Source organism: Hemicordylus capensis, chromosome 4, assembly GCF_027244095.1.
Source record: "Hemicordylus capensis ecotype Gifberg chromosome 4, rHemCap1.1.pri, whole genome shotgun sequence".
In the NCBI taxonomy this organism is placed as follows: Eukaryota; Metazoa; Chordata; class Lepidosauria; order Squamata; family Cordylidae; genus Hemicordylus; species Hemicordylus capensis.
Genome location: NC_069660.1, coordinates 289,991,363 through 290,011,458, shown reverse-complemented (window position 1 = coordinate 290,011,458; position 20,096 = coordinate 289,991,363). Strand labels below are relative to the sequence as shown.

The 20,096-nt window shown below is 38.0% G+C and overlaps 1 protein-coding gene and 1 long non-coding RNA gene across 5 annotated transcripts in view; one reads left to right on the top strand and one right to left on the bottom strand.

The window, feature by feature from the left end:
- The window catches only part of ZFPM2 (zinc finger protein, FOG family member 2), a 563,228-nt gene that overhangs the window by 537,799 nt on the left and 5,333 nt on the right, over positions 1-20,096 (bottom strand). Inside the window, exon 1 of one of the 4 annotated variants that reach the window (XM_053244777.1) lies at positions 15,651-15,708. The exons of 2 other annotated variants lie outside the window; for them this stretch is intronic. In XM_053244777.1, the coding sequence (XP_053100752.1) occupies positions 15,651-15,693 (43 nt within the window). In that variant the 5' untranslated portion in view covers positions 15,694-15,708. Of the gene's footprint in view, positions 1-12,977; positions 13,006-15,650; positions 15,709-20,096 lie in introns of those variants that run through there. One more of the 4 variants, XM_053244779.1, reaches the window with a different exon arrangement.
- The window catches only part of LOC128322809 (uncharacterized), a 35,362-nt gene continuing 31,569 nt past the window's right edge, over positions 16,304-20,096 (top strand). The window contains exon 1 of the long non-coding RNA XR_008306012.1: positions 16,304-17,008. This is a non-coding gene — a long non-coding RNA (uncharacterized LOC128322809). The remainder of the gene's footprint in view (positions 17,009-20,096) is intronic.

Sequence of the window (20,096 nt, the reverse complement as noted above, 5' to 3'; positions counted from 1 at the left end):
GGTTCATCAGCTTTCAACAGGCACATCTCCTGTTTTCAAACACAAAAAGTTACTGAAAACATCCATACTTCCTTATATCCAAAAGGTCCCTGGTTCTAATCCCAGCCCAGAGAGAAGCATTCGGTTTTCTTCTGTCTATTATCTGCACCCTGATTGTGGGCACATAATGTTCAGCTAAGGAAGCAACCAGGAAAGGATTTCTTCTCCGCTGTTTTGTTTGTTCTGTAAAATATTTCTTTTACTATTTTTAAGGTTTATGTTCTCCATCTCCTTTCCGCCTACATATACTTGTTTGTAAACAATGCAACTAAACAGTGCTTTAGGGCAAACAGCATGGTGCCATGGGATTCAGATTCTCTGCAACATTTGCTACTGGTATTCACCAGGCATGTCTAGGACTACAAAAGGTGAAAGCTTCTGGAGAATTCTGTATTCATTCTTCTTATTTATTTATTTAATCGATTTCTTGCATCACAACTGCTCATACAACCTGTTACAGTGACAAAAGGATGGAAGACTTGCAAGGACTACATCAGAAAATGCACCATGGCAGCTCCTTTGTAACCTTATCCATGTTGTGTCTAGACACAATCTTGTTACACAGAGTGGGCAGGGCTAGGACCCAAGGAGCGTGGAGCCATGGCCAAAGAGTTCAGCCCAAAAGTTGCACATCCAATACAAAATGCACCCCCAAAAAGATATTAATTGATTGTGTGCTAATACAAAGGTATGTAGAAAATTATTCCAGAGGTAATACTGTTTATATCTAATCAACTTTGTGGGAAATTTGGTATTCAATACTTCAATTCCTTTGTGCAATAAATAATTCTTTTTATACTTAAGAGGCGTTACATGGTCATCACTGCCAACTGATGACTCAATGGCAAAATTCCCATTAATTTTAATGGATCTGGATAGCACCCAACAGTAATTAGCCGCTAACATGACAGAAGAAAACAATTATATGAAAGCAAGGTAGGGAGCTGTCACTCAGGGAGGATAGGTGTGGGTTTTTTAGTCCTATATTATACATAGCTCTCAGACAGAGACAGAGAATATGGGAGAGTTGAAAGAAATACATCCTGTTAAATACTGAAAATGATTGCCCCTTTTCTAGAAAATGAAAGTTTGCTTCTGTTATCTTCATCCTTTTACATGAAATGCAGCTTCCTGTTCAACAATACTATGCAATAGGCATCACCACTATTGCCAGAACCAAATGCCAAAAATGCAGAGTATGCATCATAAATGTATTTGAAATGAAAACTAAGGGAAGTGTGAGAAGAGAATATTTTCTCATCCACTTCCAGAGAGAGAGAGAGAGAGAGAGAGAGAGAGAGAGAGAGAGAGAGAGAGAGAGAGAGAGAGAGAGAGATCCAACATATACTGCAAGGTCTCTCATTTGCTGCTTGCATATATATATTTAACACAATGCTATATTTGATTCCAAATGTTATCCACATTTACAGCTGAGAATGCCAAATCACATTTTCAGAAATTAAAGGCAACATTCACCCATCATTTGCTACTGGTATTAACTCTGTTGACATCAATGTAGTCACCGCAGCCTAACACCAGCATGAAGTATCAGGAGAATGAAGCCCAGAGTATCTGTCGTTCAGTAATTAATTACACAGTCCTGTAATTACTGTTTGCCAATGGAACCATACAGTGGGAACCTCCCCAAGATAAAATAAACCTTCTTTAGTTTTCCATCCTCAGGATTTTTTCTTTTTCACTTTCAACTTCATTCTTCCCCTACCCCCACCCTGGTCAGTCTCTGACCTCCTTGCTTGGTGCCTCTGCCAAATTCTTGGCACTGAAAGTGAGGGGGAAGAGGCCATACCATAAGCGTGTTGATAATGAGGAGATAGAAATAGCAAACCAGCTGGATTGCCCTAATAAAGTATGTCTGGGATTGAGAGACACAACAACTCACTGCTCATGAAACTATACTGTTTTTTAACCCCCTGAATTCTATTTTGACCCTTTTTTCATGATCCCTAGTTCTTTATATCTGGAAAATTCAGCCCAATTTCAGCAAATTCCATGTGTTGTCTATGATTAACTACTGCATTTATTTGTTGTATTGTATTTGTAAGCCATATTCTCTGCCAGATGGCACTCAAAGCAGAGAAAAGAACAAATAAAAACAGAAAACACAATACATGCATTTATGAAACACAATGTAAATATAAGGAGTACTTCAGAGGGTTTTTTTTAAAAAATTAGGCTACTTTTTATTGTGAGCAGTGTTTATCTATTTCAAGAAGAGCATGAGTTTAAGTTATTTCTCCTCTATGTCTTCCTCTCAAGTTTCTCCTTTCACTTTTGATTAATTTTTGAAATAAACTGAAATGGAAAATATTCTCAGGGTATTTCTTCCCCCTCTTGCATTTTGCCAGAAGACTTCTAGACTTCATATAGCTCCTCTAGATTATCATTGGCTTCTTTACATTATCACGTTTTTCATGGGTAGGATAGGAGCAGTATTAATGGGTAGGATAGGAGGTTGAAACAGAAAACAGAAATTGCAAATTGATATACACTTAAATTATTCCATTATCACATTAACAATTTTCACTTAACTCAAGGAGTTTGATGGCTGGTTTATACATTATAGTGCCCAACAGAAATCAATATGGCTGAACATAGAACTTTGAGCTCTCTAGCTACATAGCTCTTTCTGATATGTACTACATCCACATCACAATAAAGATACAACAAATATCAATGGTGTTTTATTCCTGAAGCAAAAATTGCACATTTGTCGTTAAAGACAAACTGAATACAGGTTTGTAAAAGTTGTCCCAAACAAGTTCTAAGCATGGAAAAATGGGGTGTGTGGGGGATGGTGTGTGTGTGTGTGTGTGTGTGTGTGTGTGTGTGTGTGTGTGTGTGTGAAACTCAGTGATGCTGTGGAATATATTGTACAATAAATCCAACCTCACAGAATGGGGAAGGATGCTCCATATTCTTGGTATTTGTAGCAACGTGTACATTTTATTGTTTATTTTATTTATTGTTAAATTTATACCCCGCCTTTCATTAAGAAAATCCCAAGGCGGCTCACAATAAAATTTAAAAACAAGATTATAAAAAAGACACATTAAAATATTGAACTAAAATATATATAAACAAATCTGATTTTTTAATAAAAAATTAAAACACAAGAATAAAAACAGTACAAAATACAAGAAGCAGCAGGTGAGACAAGCATATAAAAGTCTGGGTAAAAAGCCATGATTTGACATGCTTTCTAAAAACTGTGATGGAGACTGAGGAGCGGATACCCACCGGGAGAGTCTGGGGGCAGCAAGAGAGTCTGGGGGCAGCAACAGAGAAGGCCCTGTCCCAAGTGCACGACAACCTAGCCTCCCTCACTGCTGGCACCTGGAGCAGAACCCCCTCAGATGACCTCATCAAGCGGGCAGAAACCCTTGGGAACAGGCGGTCCCTCAGGTATCCCGGGCCCAAACCGTTAAGGGCTTTAAAGGTCAAAACCAGCACCTTGAATTGGACCCAGAAACGAACTGGCAGCCAATGCAACTCTTTCAGAATGGGTATGATGTGCTCCCACCGGGCAGCTCCAGATAAAACCCAAGCTGCCGGATTTTGCACTAGCTGCAGTTTCCGGATATTCTTCAAGGGCAGCCCCACGTAGAGCGCATTACAATAATCCAGCCGTGACATGACTAAGGCATGGGTAACTGTGGCTGGATCTGCCTTCTCGAGAAAGGGACGCAGCTGGCACACTAGCTGAAGCCGTGCAAAGGCACCCCTGGCCACCGCCTCCACCTGAGCTTCCAAAAGCAGAGCCGGGTCCAATAGTACCCACAAGCTGCATACTTGCTCCTTCAAGGGGAGTGCAACCCCATCCAGAACCGGTAAAATCTCCTCATCCCGATTGGCTCTCCTACTGACCAACAGTACCTCCGTCTTGTCCAGATTCAATTTCAGTTTATTAGCCCACATCCAACCCATCACGGCCTCCAGCCCCCGATTCAGGACATCCACTGCCTCCCTAGGATCAGGTGACAAGGAGAGATCGAGCTGAGTGTCATTTGCATATTGCTGACAACTCAGTCCAAATCCCTGGATGACCTCTCCCAGCGGTTTCATGTAGATGTTAAACAGCATGGGGAACAATACCGAACCCTGCGGGACCCCACAGGCCAATGGCCACAGAGCCGAGCAGTAGTCCCCCAGCACCACCTTCTGGACCCTCTACCCAAGAAAGCGCCAGAACCACTGCAACGCAATACCTCTGATTCCCATATTCAAGAGGTGGCCCAGAAGGATACCATGGTCGATGGTATCGAACACCGCTGAGGGGTCCAGCAGAACCAACAGGGATGCACTCTCCCTGTCTAGTTCCTGGCATAGGTCAAGCTCCCGGCGTAGGTCATCCACTAGAGCGGCCAAGGCAGTCTCAGTCCCATATCCGGGGCAGAAGCCAGATTGAAAAGGGTCCAGATAATCCATATCTTCCAAGACCCTCTGCCGCTGGGACACCACCACACACTCTATCACCTTGCCCAAAAAGGGCATACTTCATGCATATGGTATCATGAGCAATGATGGTCTGCCTTTAGATGGTTAAAATTATAACCAAGAACTTGGCACCATACACAATAGCAAAATGGTCAGCAAAAATAAATTTTTGAGGACAAGTGTCTCCAAGCATGTAATGTTGCTTTTCACCAAGATTTTAAAAAACCCAGCAGGGTTCACAGATCCCTAGCGGCAGGATATAGTGGGAGCAGGACAGAGAGAGAACTGCAGTTCAAACTCCACTCTTCCATTTAGAAAGGGTTTGCACTTGGACCAAGATTAGAAGTTTGAAGGTTGTAGACCTATGCAAATTTTCATCCGTGAATAACTAAAACTGAATAATACGCATAGCCTTGCTGGCAGCATATAGAGGCAAACATTCCAAATGCACACCTCCATGCAGGACTGAGATCCCTACCCAACTCCATATCCGTTCCAAGGGCCCCTTAAAGAGAATAGCGCCTAATGCATTTCAGCAGTTCAAGAGTGCTCTAGAAGGAAATAATTGAAAAAGACCCCACTTCCCAGGGTTCCATGTGCGCCATCCAAGACCCACATGTTTAAACATGTGTCTGTCCTGCTGTGTAAAAAGCGGGGAGTTCAGATTTTAAGAACAAAGGAAAGGGCCATGCAGGTGGGGGAGAGTGCCCTGGTCACTTGCCCTACCCACAGCTATCTCCCACAGGTGTTTTTCTCCCCAGCTAAGCTCCAGTATCAGAACTGAGCTTGGCTTGGAGGAAGTACCAGGGCATTGGGATCAGGTTGAGTGGGAAATGCTACAGAAAAGTAAGTGGAAGTATTCAGCTCTCTTTTACCTATAAAAATAAAAAAAATGTTTTATATGTGACTGGAGTCCTCTTCAGACATTACAACTAACAGGGCCGGAAGTCCTGCTCCGGAAGTCCCGCCTTAATGGAAGTCCTCCCCCAGCCCCATCACTCACCCCCACAGCCTGTCACTCACAGATACAGCAGCGTTTGTCTGAAGAGGCGAACATCACTTCTGTGATGGCGGGCGCTTCCGCGATTGGGAGGCCCAGGTGCCCCAGCCACCTTTTCACATAAGTGCCCACCATCACGGAAGCAGTGCTCACCTCTTCAGACAAATGCCACTGTATCCATGAGCGGCAGGCTGTGGTGGTGAGTGACGGAGCTGGGGCGGGACGTCTGACCCCATCTGAGACCTGTACCTATGTACAGTGTCTTTAGTTATCATGTCTGAATGGGGCTTGGGAGAGACCCGGTTTTAAACAAACAAGTCTATAACTATGATATTTATTTTGGCTTATGCGGAAAGAGATTTTGCCATAACAAATGCTTTTCCACAACCATGGTATATAAATAATCAAGAATTTAAAATTTAATATAGTAAAATTTAATTTACTTAATATAGTAGTACGTAGTTCAGAAACTACAGTTGGTACAGAATGCGGCAGCCAGACTGGTCTCAGGGTTCACCCGACGGGACCATATAACACCAATTCTAAAAGAACTGCACTGGCTGCCGATAGGTTTCCGAACAAAAACAGTTATTAACTATAAGGCCCTTAACAGCTTGGTCCAGGGTATTTAAGAGAGCACTTTCTCTGCCATGAACCCTGTCGCCTATTAAGGTCATCTGGAGAGGTCTGACTATGGGTGCCACAAACTCGTTTGGTAGCAACTCAGGACCGAGCCTTTTCTGTGTCTGCCCCAGGGCTTTGGAACGCACTCCCTGCTGAAATAAGAGCATCTCCTTCTCTGTTAGCTTTTAGGAATACCCTGAAGACGTACTTGTTTTCCCAGGCCTTCAACTGAGATTCGATTTTTAGATTTTAATGTGTTTTTAACATGTTTTTATTTAATTTTTATCTTATGGGTTTTTAAACTGTTTTATTGTTTAATTGTTTCATGGTATTTTATATTTTAATTGTTGATAGATTGTAACTGTCTTTGTTTTATTTGTAAACCGCCCTGAGCCAATTTTGGAAGGGCAGTATAAAAATTGAATGAATGAATGAATAAGTAAGTAAGTAAATAAATAAATATCTCAACTTTCTTGTGAGATTCAAGGTGGCTGACAATTAGATAAACAGATAGACATTCTCAGAAATCTGAGAAGATCCACCCACATTTTAGTCATGTTAAGTGACAAGATAGTAAGGAAGGTGCTCCATGCATATTTTTCTGAGAGCAGTTTCTAAATGCCTTGAATAAGTCAGGAGGCAAAGTGCCTACGTATACAAACTCAAAATCAGCCAAATATGAGCAGAGATGTGAGCCGTGTGCTCTCCTCACTGGTTGTGTGAATTAAAAGCAGGGGGTGCAGGAGACAGCTGTTCCAGAGTCCATACACACGATCAGATATAATTAATAGCAAGTGAACAACATCAGTGCCATTTTCCAACATTAGTTAGATGCATTCAGTCCAAGGATCAAGTGGGGGTTATACAATTTATCAAATAAGTAAGTGGTGGTTAAACAAGTTATAAGTCCACCAGATTCAGTACAGTAAGATAGAACTTATGGTAGAACAACCAGAAGAATCTGAGTGCCAGTTGTGGACAGGAATTAATGCCACAGGGGGCAGAATCCTCTGATATTTCATTGTAGACCAGCTGCTATACCCTTATCACTGGCAATGCAACAGTATTCTAGGTCCAAGTGTCTTCTAGGTCCAATGACTATTGCTGCTATTGCTGCTGCAAGATAATTGTCTTGTTTTGCCACTACTGATTCCTAAAGTTCTTCTACCACCAGCATCCTGAATTTACCATTACATCTATCCATTTTGGTTTGTAACAAAATTTCTAGTCTCTCCCAAAAGCAGTCTAGCTGTGAGACTTCCAAAAGCTGGGCTTTCTCAACCCTCCCTGCAGACAATAACTCACTTTTCCCAGACAAACATTTAATCCATTTGCTACTAGATAATCTACTCTCAGAAGAACACCTCAGAAACAACAAAACCCAGTACCCCATGGGCTGGGGCACTGTTGCAGGGGCATCAGTTGCAGGGGACTAACAGCAGGAGAGAGGGCATGCCCTCAACTCCTGCCTGTGGCTTCCAGCGGCATCTGGTGGGCCACTGTGTGAAACAGGATGCTGGACTAGATGGGCCTTAGGCCTGATCCAGCAGGGCTATTCTTATATTCTTATGGGATAGTGGGTGTGGGGGTGGTTGGCACCCTATGTGCACTACTCCACCACCCGCTTTTGGCCACCCTGGTGCCCCCCAAGTGAAGTTAAAGGGCTGCTGAAATCCCCATGGGAAAAAGCTTAAACATGTGCAAACTTGAAAAATTCTTTAAAAATCATCCCTTTCACCAATTTCTTTGAAGGTAGCAGGCACCCAATGGCACTACAACCCACCCCACTCTTTTGCCCCGGGACCTCTTTTTTGCCCCAAATCGATTCAGATTTGGAAAATTCGGGTACAAATTGAATCTGAGGTGATTTGGGGGGGGGGGAGATTTGGACCCAAAAGAAATTGCAGGTGATTCAATTCGGGTACAAATCAAAACGAAAAAAATTGATTCACGCACATCCCTACTAAACATTACTTGATCATGTATACTCCTAAAAAAAATTCTAAGTTTAACTGTGCTTTCTTGAAGCGCATTAGCCACTTTGGACTTCCTTTGGAGAGAAAAAGTGGAATATAAAAATGAAATAAAATGAAATGAAACAAAATAAGAACAGTCCTGGAACAGCAAATAGTTATTATAAATACTGTCAAAAAAACCCTCCTTTCAGGAAAAGCCGTGATTCAAACTGGAAGCACTTGGTGTCTGTGCTGATGCCTACTGTACTGAGCATTCAAGGATACAGAGCGGAGGAAGAAAGCATACACAGAATTTTTTTCTCCAGGAGCCCAACATGACTGCACCTGAACCTGAGCAACAGCAAGACAGAGAGACTGTTCTCACAAGCAGCCAAGCCCAGGCTCAGGCAGCCAAGCGGGATCCACGTGGATCGCGGCAGTCCTGCAGCACCAAACCCAGCACCAAAGCCCAGCTCTTAGTTGAGGTTAAGGGTGCGAAAACACCCTTGACCCAGCTGCCGGGATCATGTGTCAGTGTGAGCTGCTTGCAGCTTTGGCTGACACAGAGGCGAGCACCTAGAGCAGCCATCCCCTGAGGGAATCCCCCAGTGCACCGCACTAGGAGTGAGGAGCACTGTGGGATACTCGGAAGCCAGGATAACAAGTCCCAGCCTCTATTGATCTGCACTGCTGCCAGCAGGACTTTGCAACTTGTGTAACACAGGGGCAGAGAGCAATGGTCTGGGGGAAAGTAGGTTGAACCCTGCCTTCCCACCCACCCGACCAGTTGTGTGAATAGCCCCAGAGTCAGAGCTCTGTGGTTTTCCTATTGGTGCTCCATGAACCTCTGCTTATCAACTTTCTCAGTTGCTTGGTTTCTCTTCTTTTTATTTTCCCCTTTTCTTTTCTGTCTGCTATCTCTCTGCAGCAAAGGCCCACATCCTCAACAGACTCTGACTATGGACTGACCCTTCTGTGAATCTGTCCCAACGCTGTATCCAATACTGTATCCAGTGTAAGTCTCAGCAAGTTTAGGACTGGAATTGGATACAGTGCTGGGACAGATTCTTACCCAGTTCCAGTCCTAAACTTGCTGGGACTTACACCGATCCCTTCCTTCTACTTTGACTTGTGTCACCTCAGTGCAAGTTGAGAGTAAAAATCACTCAATGACCTATCTAGATTTGTTTTCTGCAAGATAAAATTTATGCCTAGGGATGATCAAAGTTTGCTATTTGGCTGCCCTGCCTTACCATTTCCAATCCTGCTTATTTGTGTCGGATTTTTTAAAAATACCATTTAAGATCCCATTTACTATCTTTTCTTCCAGAATGTGTGCCCCACAGGTGAGTGCCACAGTCTGGTGATCGCAATGTGCTCAAGCAAATTCTACCCTACAGATGACTTGCTTGAAAGTACCCTATGAAAAAATATTGCTATAACAGATCTAAAAACTGCCCTTCTCTTCAGTGTGGTATAATATCAGTGTGGGGTACAATTCAAGAAAAGACTTTCCAAAATGAAACTGGGAAGTGGAACCATAACTAATTAACCATTTGAACCATCCCTTAGAAGTTCAGAATAAAGCAGTCCAAAACCAATCCATAGGCTAAGAAGTTACTTATATCCACATTATTACATAAAAGTATAAAAACAAAACCTTGTTCCTGTGCAGTTCTCAAATAACAAAATCTACATTTGTTACTGGACAAACACTTAAAAACATGTGGTTCAATGGGTTATCACATGTTATATTTTTGCTTAATTCTTAAGTTTCATTTATCAAGAGGCACACATCATCATTTGTTTCTATATACATTTCTCCTCTTTTTGCCTATTCTAGCACATCTTTGCGTTTACTTCTTTTTAAAGTTAATTCACTGGAAATCAATACACTTCACTTACAGTCATGTTTTATTTCACTTCTATCAGCAAAAAGATTTATTATGACTTTTAAAAATGAAGTTTTTCATTGTTGCGCTTCATATATGTTTTCTTTTGTGGGTTTATACTCCCACTATTCATTTTTAAATGGTAGTATATATTATAAGGCAATCACAGAACAGAAATATTGGAAGTAACCCAAGAACATAGCTTCCTTAATAAGGTGCTAATAAGGGCAATGCATTTGGTGCTGGGCCAATTTTTCTTTTTGAAGAAATCTTTTCTGGATAAAAGTCTGGATTTAAAAAATGACAGCATTCTTAAAATCACTCAGAATGTACAACATCTGATAGGTATGAAAGATGAACTGTTTCTGGCACAGCAGCAGCTCAGAATTCAGAACTTAGGATAACAACCTAGGACAGATAAACTTCTCCTTGCAAGATGGTGTCTGTATTAGCATGACATTGAAATCTAAGACACAAAGCATACTTCCAAAGACAAAACTCCATACCACCAGTAGGTGGTTAATAAAACAGGCAATGCACGAGTTGAAACCACAGAGCTACCTCTGTAGAAAGCAGCATCTGTCTACTTCTGATCTTAAAATAAAGATCCTAATCTTCAGTGAAGCACTTCTGTAGATCTTTGAGCAGCAAAAAAAAAGTTGTTTGTTATAGGCAGGCCATTTTACTGCACATTAAACTCTGAGAAGTATATTTTCTTGGAATTTAATCTTTATTGAATCCTTTACAATGAAAGTGAGAAAGGACTATATTGTGGCAAAACCATAAAGTGAGCATTCAAATGCCTAGATTTTATTTGGGATTCTAACTTACTAGCCTTAGTAAATCACAAAGAGAGTTTTCAAATGTTGTTACATGCCACTTAAAACTGACCTTTACCAATGTCTAAAAGTATGGTCCCAGCAATTAAAGGATCTTTACCAAAGTCCAAACTATTTCTGAATGCAATATACTATAAGGTGTACTTATAACATATCCACATGCACATACAGTATTTAATAAGTACAGATTATTGTTGTGATCCACCTAGAGCCTTCGAGTCAGGAGGTCTATTAAATACATACAAACATACATACATACATACATACATACAAACAATTGGCATGTGTACAACAGTTGTCCTGTTGGAAAATCAAATAATTTGCTTATTAGTAATATTATATTTAATTCCCTAATTATTTGCAGTGTAGATAAAATAAGAAACATAATTCAGCACTCAATAAATTATTGTGTTGCATAAATTTATGTAGGTTCAAATATCTGTGTCGCTATATTTTAAAACTGTATCATATTAACCCAAAAGAAAGAGAACTCTGGATTCAAGATGACCCTCCCCTGCCCCACTTTAACAGGAAAGAACTGGGGCGAAACCTCATCTTGCATTTGGGTAAATATGGTACATTTGGTTGGTTAGTTGTATTCTATTGTGGTCTACTGACCACAATAAATCTACTTGTATATCTTGTATATATCTGTTAAAGAATCCAACTTTTTTTTTAAAAAGCCAGTTAAAATAAGGAATGAAGAATATCTATAGCTTTTTTAAAGTGAGGATTTTTTTTGGTAACAATAATTTAAGTCCATTGAGGACTGGCTCCAAACAATGTGTTAACAGATTTATTCTCTAAAATTTAGTGGGTAACATACTGCAGAAGAGTACATTAGCCTAGCAACACTGCATTTGCTTAAGTTAAAAATTTGCACAAATTGTGTTATGCAAGGGTAAGCTCATTATTTCCAAAGGACTTACAATATGTAATACAATTTGCACAAACTGTGTTTTTCCACAACCTGCGCAACTTACACAAATTGCACAAACACAACAGTACTAAGATGACATACCCTTGCACATTATGCCAGCCAGTATAATTTTAAAGTTACTTAGGTAAGTGACAGCTTTTCTGATACTGTGCTATTTAAAGGACCCCACAAAATGAACACAATTAAATGGCTAATTTAACAAACTATAGACTGAAAAGTACTTTAGAAAACTTCATGCTACAGCTGAGCATTTAAAAATACATACCACGAATTGTGAACCTAATCGCATTGTTTCTATAATGCACTGGGTAGAACATTTTGAAATCATTCACTACATTTATGATAGTGTACAAGTTTACTGTTACACAGATACTGTGAACACATGTGAAGGCTGAAATATTCAGCATACTTACTAGTCAGTTCTGCTGTGTGGGACTTGATGATGAATAAACATGTTTATAAACAAGTTTTAACATATCAATCCATCCATTGATCAAAAAGTTAAGATAATGCATAGTATTATTTATTTTGGTAGACTTATGTTATTACCAAAGAGAATAAAATCAGACCTCGGGTATTCAACAAGATATTTTCTTCTTCATTTTATCTTATGACTTCTAAGAACAATTCAGCATTGGTGATCACCAACAAAAGAACAGCATTTTCCAAGTAGTAAAAGGGTGTTGCATGCATGCATACCATATGCAGAGATGCTTTTCAGATCTCAACTTCAATTTTTCTAATGAACCAATAAAATGTCCTGAACTAACGAAGAAAAGTAAAAAGAATATCAAGCTTATCACATCAGTCAGAACATCCCCAACAAACACTCCCACTTACATGAGATTTTATTCTCTGCAGGACTAATCATAAAATTACAGTCTAGTACATTTAAGTAGCTGATAGTTACTTGCAATTTATAAATAAAGGTAATGCTGATAATTTTGGTTACATTACTTTTTCCCCCTTTTTCCCCCCTTTTTCTTTGATTTATCATTCCCGATTTCCTTCTGGTTATAATTAGATGGCTTTCGATTATCTAATATAAGATGTGGAACTCCAGAACAAACAGACCAAGTCATTAGGCCACTTTTCTTACTTGAACAGTGAAGACAGAGAGAGAAATAAGAATATATACTGAATGAATTTATAAGATCTATAAGATATACATGCAGCCAACTACAATCATGGCCTATGTATATTTCATCTTACAACTAAAAAGAGAATACATACCTTTGACACACATAGTACTCTTTAAATCTGTGACAGTTGCTTCCAGCCAACTTTTACTCTTGTAAAAGAACAGCCAAATTTTTACAAAGACAGATGAAAACCCTAACTGCTAAATTGACTAGTCATACTACTGACAAAAACAGATCAAGTGTTTTGCACAATCAATAAAGCCTAACTTAACTTATCTAAAGTCTGCTGTCACATCCTTCTATTGAATGTAGATTTTCTAATGATGGGACACCTCCCAAATCACAAGAAAAAAAGTAATTACAGTATAATAATCCAAAGAATTCTTACAAAAGCTTTTAAACATTAATTATTTTTTAAAAAACAACAACATGTGACTAGTTTAGACATGAAAACATCATTTTGTGAGGTATAACAAATCACCACTAAGTTGGCCACCAGTTCACGTACACTGCTCACTTAAGCTAGCTGCAGTCCAAATTACTCTACAGACTGTTTCAAACTGCATTCAATACTATCAGCAATACAGCACCTTGAAAAAATCATCTTACTGATATTAAGCCAGCAGCATTAGCTGAAACTCAACTGTCCTTTGGAGATTTGACCCTTGAAACTCAGAGTAAAGAGATACATCATAATGGATTTCCAGAGAGTATAAAACTGTCCAAAATCTAAATTCAAATTCAAGCTGTCTACATTCCAATTCTGTGACAGTTACACCAATTTTTTCACTGCTTTACTGAAAACCTTTTTGGCTGGACAGCATTGTGATTCAGCTCTCCCGTTTGTTCTACTTGAATATTAAAACATTCGAAAGAGAAATAGCACCAACATTTACAGCCCATATTATAAAAAGTAACACCTTTATAATAATGTTCATTGGTTAAGTATATTCGGAGATTAGTTGACATTTTAAAAATACTGTATAACTTAGTTAATATAACTTTAATGGAATGAATGAACAAATGAATAGCTCAGCCCAATCACAGGTGAATTGTCCAAAGCTATTATCCAAAGGTTGATTCTATAACATGCTTGTGGAATATCATGTTCAAATGTTGTCTCGTATGTAATTATACAAGTACAGATACACTGAGTATTACATGTGCCTGAATGCTTTTTCTCTTTATAGTGGGTATTGGTTGTATATTTTTAAGACTTTCAAAAGCCCATGAAAAGTTAAGGCACGAAGTTTAAAAAAAAAAAAGTAATCCAGTGTCCCACCTTGTGGGAGCCCAGTATTCCCTGACACTACATAGAAAATGACCTTTACGTCCTTCAGACTTGCCTAACAGACCCCATCATCTATCGCAAAAGCCAAATCATCTGATCCCAAACTAACTGTCAACTGCTCGTGATGGTGAGGAAGCCAGACATCAATCAATCAGTTTTTATCAGAGGTGCTCTTCGTTTTGCTGTTGTGCTCATCTTATCATCTGACCCAGTTGTAGGCCTGACTTCAGAAGCTTAAGGAACTTGATGGCAAAATATGCATTTGTTTACCCAAGATGCACATTGTTAAAAAAAAAAGACATTTATTTTTTAAGAAATTCACAATGTTTTTAAAATTACCCGTCCTCTACATCAAAACATTCAGGTCTGAACTATACTCCCTTACTATATATAGATATAGATTTCCAAAGTAGCAATCCAAAAAAGCTTTATTACAGATAGTGTTTTGTATATGTATATATCTAATACATATAGAAAAGTTACCATAAATGATATATGAATATATTTTAAATCAAGCTTTATGCAACATACCCTTATTATTACTTCTTATTCTACTCAGGAAATGAAACAGAATGCTGACATGAACATTATTCTGTATAATTCAATTATAATTATGTGTCAAACATCGTGTAAAGTAGAAAAACATGTTCAAAAGCAATTTAAAGATTCCAAATATAAAAAGTGGTATTACAGCTTTGCTAAACTAAAATTATGTATTTGTTTTCTGTCCAGCTTAGTAGCATAAGACATTGGACAAAGCCAGAAGGTGGGGGAAATAGCAACTTAAAAAAAAAAATCTCTTCTCAAATTCCGGATTGAATAACCAATGGACATAGCTTCGAAGTGTCCAGTACCTGGCCCTTAAAGTATCATATCAAATGTTTGGTGGAAGACTGATACTGAACATGTCTCTTGTAAGATATAAGGATTGGTTTTGTGTATCTTTAAGATGCTCCAGAGATCTGTTTTGAAGATGGGGGAATATGCTGAAAATAAAAAATGAAAAGCAAATACTAATTCAAACTCAATAAAATGGCAGATGAACTCAGACATTTAAAAGAGGCCAATAAAACTGATCAGTGAGCACACATTTTGAATAAATCTATAATAGTAAACAATAATATCCAAATATGATTTGAACCCTAATCAGGTATATAATCATGGCTTTTTGCTAATATTTGACTTAACAAGCAATATGAATTCCTATCATTTTCTGTCATCGATATCAGACTACAACATAAATACAAACATGTAACATAGTATGAAGTAAAATGTAATGTCACAGGATATCATTTGTATGTGATATCACTGTATTCTCCAGTAATATTTTCTACTTTTAATATCTACTTTTTAACATCATCAAGTTCTGGATGATTGAGAGTTTAATCCCAAACATAATGTTTATGCTTTCTTTTACCTAAATGTATACATCACAATGAATCTAGTGACACAAATAATTCACAAAATACGTACCTAGGCACCAAATCCAAAAGAAAACAAATAACCAAACAAGCATCTAGGCAGCAATGATGTCATTTATAAAAGGCATTGGATGGTATGATTCAAAAAAAGGGTTTGACATTCAGGTTTAATTAGGATAAAAAGCAGCAACTATTTAAATACACTTGTTGCAAGAGAAGAGATTACAAAGGTAGAATCTAAAACCTGGGTGCAAAAAAACTTTTAACCGTCCTTTCTCCTCTTCAGGATTGGAGATGGAAAGACTACCTCTGAGACAAGTTATATTTAATTAGCGAATCATAGTCTTCAAAAGCTCCAAGCACATATGTCTACTGGCAAAGAGCATCACTCTTTCTTATCCATGTAATTGTTCTACATAACATGCAAGAAGAATTTAAGGCAAGAAATCCAAACCTCTTGCTGCAAATAGAACTGTACTATTCTGAATATCCTACATAAGTAATCTTATTTGCCATGCAAACCTAGTGTTCCTTGGTATTAAAACCAGAAGCCATATAATGTAAGGATGGTGCACAGACCACAGGTGGCAGTTCAGTCCAAATTCAGACTAAACTGCCGCTATACGAACCGGTTTGTTGGACTGACTGGCAGGGCCGGTCAAACCAACAAACTGGCTCAAACCGGTTACCAACTGAACAGCTCGAGCCGCCCAGTTAGCGGCGTACCAGTTCAATCACAACCGGTCCACACACACCCCTAATGTAATGTTCAAAATAACATTTCAAAAATAAAACCTATAACTAACAATGAATGCAACAGAAGGAAAGAAACTACCCAAAGTTATTCTCTCACAGTAGTCAATTAATATGAAACACAGACTTTCCATTTCCCTACCAAACTCCAAACAACTTGGGCCTAACGTGTCTGAGAGAAGGCTCTTTCCATTTGGTCCATCCTAGGTGCAATCTTATCAGTACCCAACATAACAATAAAGTTTCAATGACAACAAAGGCTTACAGCTTACAGAAGGTTTTACCAGCAGCTGTTTCCCTATTGTAGAATGTCCTTCACCTGATGGTTTGCCAAAACTTGAGTCCAAGTTTTTTGCCAAAGCAAATCAAATTTAAGTTAACATCAGCAATTTGAGCAAGGTAGAGAATTATATTTTATGTTGCATATACTCTTTGTAATAGAGAGAGCAAGACACATATTCAAATAAACACTTTTTAGAAATATTCCAGCACCATACTAATTAGCAGAAGAAAAGGCAATTACAATATTAAGATTGAGGAATATAGCAGTTTCTTTCCTTTAACTGTTCTTCAATAAAAATGTTGCCACAACTGCAAAAATGAAGACGTGGAAGGTTCACACCTGCAATATCTGTCTGGCATGTCTAAGTGGACAAGGTAAGACATTTGAAAAATATTCTGTTTGGGGTTTTTGTTTATGATTTGATACTTCAAAATATTTTATGGGATATTTTTCAATGATACTCTACATATCACTTTATGAATCAGTTAAAAGCTTTTTAGATAGAACTTAACATTGCACAATGTAGATTTACTTCTGAACAGATTAAATCCACTACAAGGGAAAAAATCAAATTGGTGACAGCTATCCACAGCTGTTACCAAGTCATGATGGCAATACCTTTTCAAGGCATTAGATAAAACTAAGTGATCAATGAAGAGGTGTCAATACCAAGAAGCGAGTCATTTGGCAGTTTAAGCATTACGTTCTTTGCGCATTTCTATAAGTGTTTCACTTTGAATAAATCCAGAAGTACCAAATTAGGGAGACTGTAGAGATTAAAAGCGATGTTCTTTACCGATGTGACAAGAAAACTATGTTACCTATACTTTAACAACAATCTGAAGTCATATTGTTCTTAATGTTATGAACAGTGGGATGTGCACACTTAAGAATAACTGTGTGGAAATTTGTTCTGTATTTCTAAACAAAACTACCCATATTAGGATTGCTGGATTCCTATTAGCACTTCCTACAGTTTGAGTTCTATGTCTGAACAAAGTGATGCATTTGAGTGTCTTTATTGCAGCATAATGCTGCATATATGAACACCAATGCCCTAGAGAAGTTTTCTAGGGCTATGGATCAATATCATATTAAAGTGAATAGCAACAAAGTGGAATTCATAGTTTGTTTTTACAGGCTTATGAAATACTTTTATCAGTTTACCACTCTCCAAGGGTGCATCTAGCTGATTAGGCTATATTATTCAGATTGCCTGTGGTTTCTGTTTGCTTGTCATTTATTCTACAAGTATAAGGAGAATTTATTTAATTGTCGTCTTCCCATTAAAAAAATATAATCTATTAGTGTAATAAAATACTTCCACACACCACACAGCATACACCTCTATACTGATTTCTGCTTCAAAAACAAAATACCAAACTTGCAGGCTTCCTAGATAAAGCAAGATTGCTCTATAAAAGCAATGAAATTAGCACACTTTCATTCCAGACATGTTTGTCAAAGGCACAAATTATTGAGCTTGCAATAATCCAAATGACACAATTCTCTCTTTCCCCCTCTGTGTCATCACAGAAAGACAATCTGACAGTAATAGCATGACACCCTCTCGGACATACCTCTGGGCATTAATATTTAAATCTTCCCTATCCCTTGTGATTGAAATTCAGCCTCTATTCACAAACAAAAACTAAATCAATGTTCTTAGAGTTCAAACTAGATCCCTAAACAGTTTGCCACTCTCCATGCACAGATAAGATAAACTTTCTTTGACCCAAGAGATGAAGTTGCCATGACGATCAGAGAGTCTACTTTCTATATTGATATTTGCTGATGTAACAACAAATAGAACCAGATCCTAGGACTGATAATGGTGATTAATTAATACTAATATTGATCCTTACAAGCAAGAGACAAGGCTATTAACTTGAAGCCTGAAAAGTCAATTGTTACCTGTGGCAGAGATACCAGTGACTGATTTTGAAACATAATAAACAAATGTTCCAGATTTATGCTAATACCTTTAAAGAAATTGTGTCTTTATTTCGAGCAAAGCATTTCACATTCAGATCCATTCATTAAATGCATCTGTCCAATCACATCCAAAACAAAAATAAGCTTCAACAACATGAGAAGAAACTGTGTAAATAATACATATATACATGGCTTTTCTGAATCTGGTTTCAGAGTTTCACGACTGGAGTTGCTGAAAAAGACAGAACTCAAGCAGATTGTTTTGTCTAAATGCATCATATAAAGGCTCAAAATGTCTTGTTCATTTCTCAGAAGGGCATGTTTAGCTCCTCATACGAATTTGCCTATAGCTTATAAAAAGAACTATGGGCGAAAACCTCAGAATGAAACTTAAGTATAATTCAAAAAGAAAGCAGTTTTTTAGTTTATCTGTTCTTAGTGTGAAAGCATTATACTTTTTTCCAGCTTACTAGCTGTTTATTTTTTAAAATAAATCAAAAAGGATGTGTAGTCTTATGTAGGTATTAGAACTGTCTGAGCATTGTTGTCAAACATATGAATGCCTTCTCTTCCACAACAAAAGGGAAAAGGCACTTATAGTTTTAATTTGAAAAAGTCAGCGTAGGTTTGTAAAAGACAAAACCTTTATCATGAAAGAATGGGTGTAATCCAACAAAATGTAAGTATGTTTTAGGTTCCATTTATTTCAGTGGGAAAGATTTAAGCATATGTGTACAGTAATTCTCCACCGAATGAAGTGGGAATTTCAAGTGTTTAAGTTTGGCTGCAATTTATTTTGCAAATTTCTTTGGTAGAGTGAATTGTATAATCTATTGCTCTGACATTATGTTTTCATTCTATATCTTTATATAAGTTTCTTTATAGGTGTACTACCTCTGCAATTTTTATGTTCACTGTATATTTCAAAGAAAATAATTGGTGCTATAGATAGATGGCTTGCTTTCTCCTCACTTCATTACCCTGAGACCTGTATGAATCTCTGCATTAGGTATTGCATATCTTACAAAACTATGAATTAGCACAAGCTAAAAATTAGAAGCAAATCACCTAAATGCATTACTTTCCCTCACAGCTGAATCATGTCTTACTATATTTATATGTTATATAATGCATGACTTGAATCATATGTCTTGTATCCTCTGTATATATCCTACAACGTAAAGATCGCCTGCTTTCACAAAACTAATACTTGCTTCCAAAAAGGCCAAAGCCACCATGCAAGAGTCATACCCAAGACATTATTTGTATATAAATATTCGTCATATTCATATTCATATATGGGTAACTGCTTAGCCCAGAGCTCTACTTTGATTAAAGAGAATGTTTTAGATGCACTGCCTTTTAAACAGTCTTCAATGGAATTCAAAGAAAAGGATCAAGTTAAACTCTGCCATCAAGTTGACAAAATGTACTTCTTGGAGATTTCCATGTAACAACCCTTACAAATTTACACCTTGCCTAAAGTAGCTAGGCTTCTCTCCAAATACAGACTTCTACCTCCAAATC